The 9,332-nt window shown below is 52.5% G+C and overlaps 1 protein-coding gene across 1 annotated transcript in view; it reads left to right on the top strand.

The window, feature by feature from the left end:
• Positions 1-9,332, top strand: part of LAMA5 (laminin, alpha 5) — a 46,733-nt gene that overhangs the window by 4,169 nt on the left and 33,232 nt on the right. The window contains 9 exon segments of the mRNA XM_009868704.1: positions 1,427-1,542; positions 2,479-2,597; positions 3,370-3,460; positions 4,167-4,301; positions 4,757-4,819; positions 5,910-6,050; positions 6,426-6,563; positions 6,819-6,953; positions 7,453-7,587. Coding sequence (XP_009867006.1) covers positions 1,427-1,542; positions 2,479-2,597; positions 3,370-3,460; positions 4,167-4,301; positions 4,757-4,819; positions 5,910-6,050; positions 6,426-6,563; positions 6,819-6,953; positions 7,453-7,587 — 1,073 coding nt within the window.

Genomic DNA, 9,332 nt, shown 5'->3' on the forward strand with positions numbered 1-9,332 from the left:
TGTTTCAGGGCTCATTTCTGCCAACCTGTCAGGGGCTCAGTTTCATGCCTGGACTCACAGCCCAGCCTGCGAATGAGGGTGAGGATGGGACGGCACGAGTGCTCAGAGATCGGACCGTGGCCACGTGTTCCCTGGTGTCTGCCAGCAGAGGACCACAGCAGGGCTGGGAGCCGGGCTGGGACCTCCTGCCTCTCAACCCCGCTGGCAAACATGCAGGATCCTGCCCGCACTCCCTTGAACTTCCAGATCATCCTGTTTTTCATTAAAATGAGTTTACTTGTCCCATGCTGCTGCCTCTGTCTGGCTATTCACTATCCATGCACTCGTAGGTCCCACATCTTAAAAATGCCTGTAGGTGGAAACCGTGACACTCAGCAAATTGCAGCCTTGGAAGAATGTGTCTGCGCTCCTGCATTTCGCCCAGAATGACTGCTCCATTTGTTTCTCATGCTTTAAAAAATTACATTTATTTTTAAGCACTGCTTTTCAATGGAAGAGCAGTGGAGGAGGGAGAGATGGGAGTGGCAGGCCAGCCCTGAGGGGAAATGAGTAATTGCACAGATAAAAGCTGGAACATGCTGTATTATCCATAAGTCTAATACAACAGAAAGCGTTTGTGTTGGATGGGAATCGCCTTCTGCTAAGTGGAAGTTTTGGAGGTGATGTCACTGATGTTAATGAATCACCGTTGCGGTTGAGCAGGGACGAGATCCGTCCGTCGACTGTCAAGATTTCTTGCCTGGCGCCTCCGGAGCCGCCTGTTTACCCAGCACAGCCCTGCCTGTGCCGGCTGAAAGGAGTAAGGACATTCATGGGGAGCATGGGGCCAGCATCTGCTAAAAGATTTAATGCAAGTTTCACGGCCTTCCTCTGTGCAGCCACAGGCATACCTGGAGAAGCAGATGGGCTCCGCGTGGCTCCATCCCTCTCCAGCTCTGGGCTATCATTTATTCCTTTTGTGCTGCCCCTGCACAGTGGTGGGGACATCTTTACGTCCCTGCACCGTGCTACTTCCTTGGAAGTAATTTGCCTCAGTTTAGATTTCTACCACTGTTGCCTCCAGCCGTTTCACATTTTATTGTCTGTAGGGCTGGCTAGATAGTGGCATGCTGTTTTTACTCTAATCCTTGTCTCACTGTGAAGAAAACGAGTGATGGTGGAGGAGAGGGAAAGGAGAGAATGACACTGGAAGAGCAAAGTTTGGTGTTTGACTAAGAAAAAAAAAAAATAAAAATTTACAATTCAAAAATTAGGGGAAAAAGGCCTTAGAAACCTCTTTTCCAGAGTATTTGGATTAACAACTATCACTTTTTCGTGTATCTTGACTGGTGATAGTTATGCACAGCAGGGTTATGCGGCGGCTCCCCATCCCACATCCCTGTCATCGCCACAGACTTGGCTGGACCTTGTTGCTGTCCCTTTGCAGGCTGCAGTGTGACTGCCAGCACAACACCTGCGGGGGCTCCTGCGATCGCTGCTGCCCCGGCTTCAACCAGTTCCCGTGGAAGCCTGCCACCGCCGACAGCGCAAACGAGTGCCAGCGTAAGTCAGAGCTGGGCTTTGCCTTCCTTTCCCAGCTGCTTTGCAAAGCAGGGTTTGAGTGCGCTTCACCAGCACCTGGACGTTGCGGTGCGGAGAAGCCATTCGCTAGAATGGTGGGGTCTGTGGCGTGTGACACTGGGGTCTGTGGCGTGTGACACTGGGGTCTGTGGCCTGTGACACTGGGTGAAGTGGAGGTTGCTGGCGCTGCAGGGAGGTCGATTTGCACAGCAGTTCATTTTATCCAGTCGAGGCTCACACAGGGAGGCTCGCTAGGTCTGTACGGGACTTTGATTTTGCTTATGTTCCTCCTCCGTGTCCAAGCGTTCGTGCAGACAAGTGTTGTTGCTCAATTCCGTCTCTAAGACAAATTACCTTTGGATGTGTTTACGTACAGGACATCTTTATTTGTCTAGAGAAACCTGTGGTAAATGTCGACAGCGGAATTTATGCTGCATTGGGAACGCTGAGCGCGGAGCTCAGCTACATCCCACCATCTCTTACAAACGCGGGGCGGCAAAAGACGAGTGGGATCTTAATCCTGTGGGTTTGTAAAGGAACCCTCAGCAGGTGCTGAACTGTACAGCTTGCCTTTACCCCAGATGGGATAAAAGAACAAGAATGTTGCCCTCTAAACCAGACTTCTTGAGGCCCCAAAGTTGGGTAATTTCCCTTTCTCGTCTCTACATGCCTGCACATACTTTACTTCTGGTTTTGTGCCTGCTGCGCTTTTTCCGGTCGCAGCCTCAGCTTTGTGAGAGAGTTGCCGCTTCTGGGAGCTTGAGTAATCCCTCAGATGCGTTCAAGCCTCTTTCCTTGTTGAAAAATAACCCATCCAATGTCAAACCCATGAGGAAGCGTTCGTAGCGTGAGGTCCAACTGGTGCCCATCAGGCCCCCACGGACTGGTGGCATGCCTAACGTCTCTTTGTATTTTCAGCTTGCAATTGCAACGGCCATGCCTACGATTGCTACTACGACCCAGAGGTGGATCGCCACAAAGCCAGCAAAAGTCACGAAGACAAGTTTGAGGGGGGTGGTGTTTGCATTGACTGTCAGGTAAGCCTGAGAGTTCCCGTGGAAAAGGCTCTTGCAGATCTTTGTGTTTCTCTTTACCCTCAGCCTGGAGTTCAGCCTTGCTGGCAGCTCCGCCAACCCCCTTGCGTGCTCTGGTATCTTAATTAGGTCTCTCCCTGGAAATTTAGTCTCTTTACCATAGATTAAAAGAATGTGCACCAGTAATGAAAACAGGAATTGGGTTCCTAGCTGCCCCCTGGGTAGGACCATTTCCTTTCTGATGCTTTAGGGTGAGGTCTGCTGGGCATTGGGAGGGACAGGTTGGTGCTGAGCACTTTGGGAAGTCCCTGCCTAGTTTGCAGTGCTCAGGTGCTGCTCTCTGACCACCAAAGTGCCAGTCTCCTCAGAGTGTGAAGTTCCCAATGAAAGTGGGAAAATAGCTTTTCCACTCCCAAGGTGACTGCGAGCTGGTTAATTCATGCAGTGGCATGAAGCTTCTAGCTGTGCTTTCTTGCTGGGAGGAAACAGCTTGCTCCTGTCCTCCTAGCACAGTGATCAGGACATTTTGCCACCTGAAGCCAGTGAAATGGGCTCAAGGTCAGAGACGAATCTGAAACTCGTGCTGCATTCATATGAGGTTGCGCTTTGAAGGAAATGCTTTGTTTTGAAAGGAGCGTATGTGGAATTCGGAGCAGGTGTAGGTCTGTGTGCTGACACTCCCGAGTTGCTCCCTGAAACTATTAATAAATGTGGCAGATGAGCATGAATCCTGCAGCCAAAGGAACTGATGCCCCTCTAACCCACTGTCTTTCAGCATCACACCACTGGCATTAACTGTGAGAGGTGCATCCCAGGATACTATCGATCACCTGACCATCCCATTGACTCTCCCTACGTTTGCTATCGTGAGTGTCATCTCCTTTTCAGGTTGTAGATGCCCTCCTGAGCTTGGTGACGCTGGGGAGGGTGGTCTGCAGCATGGGACTGAGAGATTTTTCTGGTGTGGGGAGTCCAGCACCATGAGAGTTGTGGCCACTTGGGTGGTTCGTGCCGGCAGCTGGTGTTGCCCACGGAAATATGTGTGTGTGCATGCAGACAGTCTGTGTGTCCCCAGCATCTGAAAGCAGAAGTGGTGGCATGTTCCAAGGCTGGAATTAGGTAAAAATGTATTGTCTTGTTCCCTGCTGTGCCGCAAGGGAAATCTAGTCTTAGCTGTCATCTCTGTGCTCCTTCAGCTGCCAATTGCAGACCATTAATCTCCATGCCCTGAGACAGGGATTTCTAGGCAGCAGCAGGTTATATCCCTTTTGCTGGGGAGCCTGGCTCTGTTCTGCACCATGTCCTCGTGGCAGTGTACCACTGCCACCTCTCTGGGACAGTTGGGGTCTCCTGGAGAAGCAAGTCGGGGCTGTGCTGCTGCATTGAGGACCCCTCAGTGGGACAAGCACAGTGGCAGCAGTCCCTCTAAGCCAGACCCCCTCTGAGGAGGCAAAACCTGACATGATGGGGTCTCTTGCAGAGGCTCTGTGTCACGGTGATGCTTCTGTGGTGCTTGTGGTTAGCGAGGGTCTCAGTCAGTTACAGCTTCTGGTGGCTTGTCCCTCTCTGCAGGCTGTAACTGTGAGTCTGACTTCACCGATGGCACCTGTGAGGACCTCACCGGCCGCTGTTACTGCAAACCCAACTACACCGGGGAGCACTGCGATGCCTGCGCTGAGGGATACCTCGACTTCCCCCACTGCTACCGTGAGTGGGGGGTGTAGGACTGTGGAGTGGTCAGGTCTGGGTTTCCACAGACTCAGCAGGTGCAGGAAGGGCCAACAGCTCCCGCTGGGACTGCTGTCCATGTGCCTTTCCCCTGTGCCACGTGGCACTCCTGTCCCAGGAGAAGATCTTTCAGGTGGGGACAAATCCACGTGTGGCTTGGGCGGAAGCCGGAGCCGAGCTGGGCTGAACCCAGCAATCTGGAGTCAACGGGAGCTTCCTGTTTGACTGGAGAGTCTCATCTCGTAATTTCTGTGAAAGACGTCTTTCCAGGGCTCAGGTTAACATTGCCTATAATGGATCTTTGTTTAGTGGGATGTCTGCATTGTGTTCCATGTTCCACATTTTCATTCAGCCTGTTCAGCTTCAGGACCATTGACCCTTTTATATCCTGACAGGATTTCTTTGACCTGTGCAATGTCTCTTTCTCTGTGTAGCCATTCCAGCATTCGCTCACAACGATACTGGAGAACAAGTGCTCCCTGCAGGACAGATAATAAGTAAGCAGTGCTATTTTCATTTCTGCTTTGGCAGCCACCATGCTATTATTTCTGTTATATCTCACCACTCAATGCAAGTTCAGGTCTCAGCTCACCGGACACTTACGTTGGGTTCAGATACAAACCTGTTCGTCTGCCACAGCTGCGTGCCCTGCATTTTCCTGGTTTTGGGACAGCATAGTAGGTCTGTGCGGATGGTCCCCTCCGTGCAAAACTGGGGGTGGAGCTGCTGGGGGTGCCTAGGAAGCGTGCACAGGCAACCGCTTGCTCTTTGTCGCTTTCTGGGTTGTTTTGAAAGCTCATTCGTGCCCTCACCCCTGCTCCCCGCCACCTCCCTCCTCTCTCATGCTCACTGCTCTCGGTTCATCTCTTCCGTTGTGTTTTTTTTGTGTCTCTTTTCCCACCGAGTCCTCCCCTGTCTCATGCTCCCCAGTACGCTCCAGATAACCTTTTCCTTCCTTCTGGTATTTTAAACTCTGTATCTTCCAGACAGGTTTTTCTTTCCGCAGCTGGAACTTCTCACTTCCTTTCTCATTTCCCCACCTCCCCCTCCTTCTGGTTTTTGAATGGTTTTTTTTTTCCCTTCTGTCTCCCAGCCCAACACCCCACACCACTGCTCTTGGTGAAAGCTGGGCTGGCCTGGAGAACCCACCTGCCCTGGCAGCAGGAGGGTCTCAGATGCAACTGAGCATGGATTGAGCACACAAAAAGCCCAAACCCCACCCTGAAAGCTTTGGTTATTCCTGCACAGCTCTTGGGCGATACTGCACCAAATCAACCCTCTGTGGGCTTGTGCAAATGGCATTTGTCTGCCCTGTGCATCACCCTGCTGCCCGCCCAGCACCTTGCACGTGTGGGTGATGCTGAGGTCTCCGAACCACCCTGCGACCCCACGAGCTGGGCATGCAGCTCACTCGAGCAGGGTTTGGTTAAAACGCTTGCATCCGGTAGGAACGTTCTTACGAGGCAAACGCTTGAGCTGTCACCTCTCACGGTAGCTCCTTCCCCGTTCTTCCGAGACTCCTGCCCAGCAGCAGAGATGGCTGACAGCCACCTGTGGTGTCGCTCGTTTTGTGTCTCCCCGCTCCAGACTGCGATTGTTACGCCGGTGGGACAGAAGGCAACGCCTGCCGCAAAGACCCGCGGGTGGGGATGTGCGTGTGTAAACCCAACTTCCAGGGAACACACTGCGACCAGTGTGCCCCAGGGCACTACGGACCCGGCTGCCAGCGTGAGTGACTCGGGGTTAGCGGCCCCAGGCTCCCCGTCCCTGCTGGGAAGGAGCGTGCCTCTCCCCACCCTCCGCTTGTGCTGGGAAGGAGGAATTCTCCAGCCCCACTTCCAAGTGACAAATTCCCATGACTTTTGCTGGTATTTTCCACCCAACCCTGACCCTCCAGCGTCCTCCCAGCTTGTGCAGGGGCTTTTGAGAAATTCCCTGTGGGTGTGAGCTGTGGGCCAGGCGTGCTTACTTGTCAGCTCTGTGTCCCATGGTTTCTCCAGCGACTGTGTTTCTACCCCAGAGGAGCAAATGCTCAGATTCCTTTCCTAGGAAGGGGAAAGATGAAGAAGCTGTTTATTTACTAGTGTTCTTGTTGCTTTCCAGCATGCCAGTGCTCCGGCCCTGGTCAGTATGATGGCACCTGTGACAGCGAGACAGGACAGTGTCTGTGTCGGACAGGATTTGAAGGGCACTTGTGTAACCAGTGTGCTCCCGGCTACTTCAACTACCCTCTGTGCCAGCGTGCGTATCTGTCTTCCCGTGGGCTTGGGGGAGTAGGCACAAAGCCAGAGTCTTCTGGCAGCGTTTTTAAGGAGGCCTGGCAAGTGGGTTTGTGGGTGTTTTGGAGGATATATGCAAGGGGCAGAGATTGGTAGTTTGAATGTTTAGAGCAGCAGCTAAATGCCCATCTGATAATGTCAAAAAAAACCCCCACATGTTGCCATGAGCTTTGCCCCACGCTACCAGGACAGGGCAAACGGTTTTTCTTGGTTTCAGTGTGCGGCTGCAGCGCGGTCGGGACGCTGCCGGGAGGCTGCGACTCGGTCGGGAGGTGTTTCTGCAGACCCGAGTTTTCCGGGCCCCGGTGCGAGCAGTGCAGTCCTGGGCATCACTCCTACCCTCACTGCTACGGTAAGGATGTTGACGTTCACCTCCTGCTGGTCTGTCACCTTCTGAAAAAAAAAGTGCCAATTTTTGCCAGACTCTGATGTTCCTCAAAATCAAAACCCGTGTGGTTTTGTGCTGTGGATTTGGCAGGCTTGTTGAGAAGTCAAGATCATGCCAAAGCCTGGAGGACAACACAGCTTTTATCAGTCACGCTTCCTCATCTCAGCCCTGCTGTGACCTGGTGTCTCAGTTCATGCCTTTTTTTGTCTGTCTGTTTAGTGCATTAACCTACTAAACTGATGAGGAACATTGAATGGGCTGGAAAAAACCCTCAGTGGCATTTTCCTGGTGTGGCCATGACCCTGGCCAAAAATATTGCCCGTCTTTCCAGGGGATTAAGAAATGAATTTAGTTCTGATGGAAATGGCTGATTCCTGTGGGGCTAAATGCCAATTCAGACCGACAGTGGTTGGCCCACGGATCACGACGTTTCACCAGACTACTGAGAGTCCTGCTCTTACAGCTTGCTCCTGTGATTCCCGGGGTGCGGTGGACAACGACTGCAGCCCAGCTGGTCAGTGCCGATGCCACGTGAATTTTGTGGGACATACCTGCAACCAGTGTGCCCTGGGCTTCTATGGGTACCCCAGCTGCACACGTGAGTAACCACCATCAGATCTCAGGGGAGGGAAGGGAATAGCTGCTGCTACTGGCTTTGCAATGGTTTTCCTTTCCGGAACCCATCTCCCAGGGCTGTGTATGTGTATAGGTGGCTCTTGCAGAGGGAATCAGTTTTCCTGTGCACAACTGACCTGGCTACCTCATCTGACAGGCAGTGCTTTATGATAAGTAAACATCTCGAAGAAATGCTTCCCCGGCGGTTTGTCTCCCCTAGTTTGTTCTCTGTCACTGGCAGCAGGAGCTTGGGTCCGCCTGCTGGGTTTGGAACTAAACCCCAGTCTGGACGTGTGGCCTCTAATCCAGTGACTCATTCAGAAACAGAGCTACAGAGTGCGACTCGGGGAGCAGCTGTGGTTCAGGCTGTTTCTCTGAAAGCGTTGTGTGCAGATGCACATAAAGCATGTGCTGAGTTGTGTCTGCCTGTCCTCAGGCAGAGCAGGGCTCCACGTGGGGTAAGCAAAGCCTCAAACCACATGTTCAGATTATCCCTCGGTGCCATGAGATGCTCAGATGTGGCTCCTGTGACAGATCCAGGCTCTTCAGGGCTTACTCCACCTGAAACCAGCAGGAGTGCGGTTGTATGACAGGGTGAGCAAAGAGGATCAGGATTTGGGGTTTCACGTCAGCCCCAAGTTCAAGGGGTCTGCTGGCATGGTGAGAGCTTTGCATCCACCTCCCTGGGCACTGCTTCGCTTTTGGAGCAGAGCTGCTGGTGCAAGAGCTGAGCAATGCCTGTGGCCCTAGAATACTCTGAACAGCCCTCCCAGGCTCTGGGCATTGTGTCCCCACCTCCCTCCCTGTCGACAGTCTGACTGGAAGCCAGATGTACTCTAATGTCCCCCAGCAAGAATTTACTGCTCTTTTAAAAAATAATCTGTGATACTGTTTCCCTGAAACAACAAAAGAGCATCATCACCCTCTTGCACCATACCAAATGTAGATGCCTGAGCCGCGGCCAGCTGGCAGAGCACGGCTTGCGAACGCCGATGCCGGCAGTATGCCTTTGAAGGGGCTGGAGGCAGAGATGAAATGGTCTCGCAGGAGTTCAGTAATCACTTTTTTTATTTATTTTTTTTTGCCTCATAAAGCAGTGTCCAAATTGCAGAGCTGTAGAGGAGTCACAGGAAGGAAAGAAGAGGAAAACCTAGTTTCATTTTATTTTTTTAATCTGTTTTATGAACAATGTTTTGCCGTTAGCCAGTCTGGGGGTGTCAGGCTAAAACGTCGCCTGCGGCAGGAGTTCGAGAAGTGCTGGCTGGGCAGGGAGGCCATGGGCAGCTCCCTGGCAGCTCGCTGACCTTTCAGGCGATAGGGCAGCAGGATATCTACGTGTGTTCCTGGGAGGCAGGGCCTGCAGGGGGCCGCTCTTTCACCGTGCCCTTGCCCTCGGCTGCCCGCAGACGGCCCTCTATGCCGTGTCCCCGCCGGCCTGCCTGCACGCAGCATCCACGACATCCCTGACAGCCAAACGCTGCTCTTGGGTGCTGGACCGAAAATGGGTTTTTGTAGGGTCTGATCTGTTGCCAGTTGCTGACCTTAAGCAGGACTTTTCTTCCTCTCCTGAAATACACATAAACGCATGCGAATAGGCATGATAGGCATTGCAGCTTGTATTGGTTTTCTTTACAGATTTTTTTTTTAACCGAAAGTGAGCGTGTACAGTATTTATAACCCATTTTTCTGGCTGCTTTGATGGTGGTGAAGGTCGGGGAGGCAAAAGAG

The sequence above is a fragment of the Apaloderma vittatum genome, unplaced genomic scaffold (genome assembly GCF_000703405.1).
Source record: "Apaloderma vittatum isolate BGI_N311 unplaced genomic scaffold, ASM70340v1 scaffold7314, whole genome shotgun sequence".
Taxonomy (NCBI): Eukaryota; Metazoa; Chordata; class Aves; order Trogoniformes; family Trogonidae; genus Apaloderma; species Apaloderma vittatum.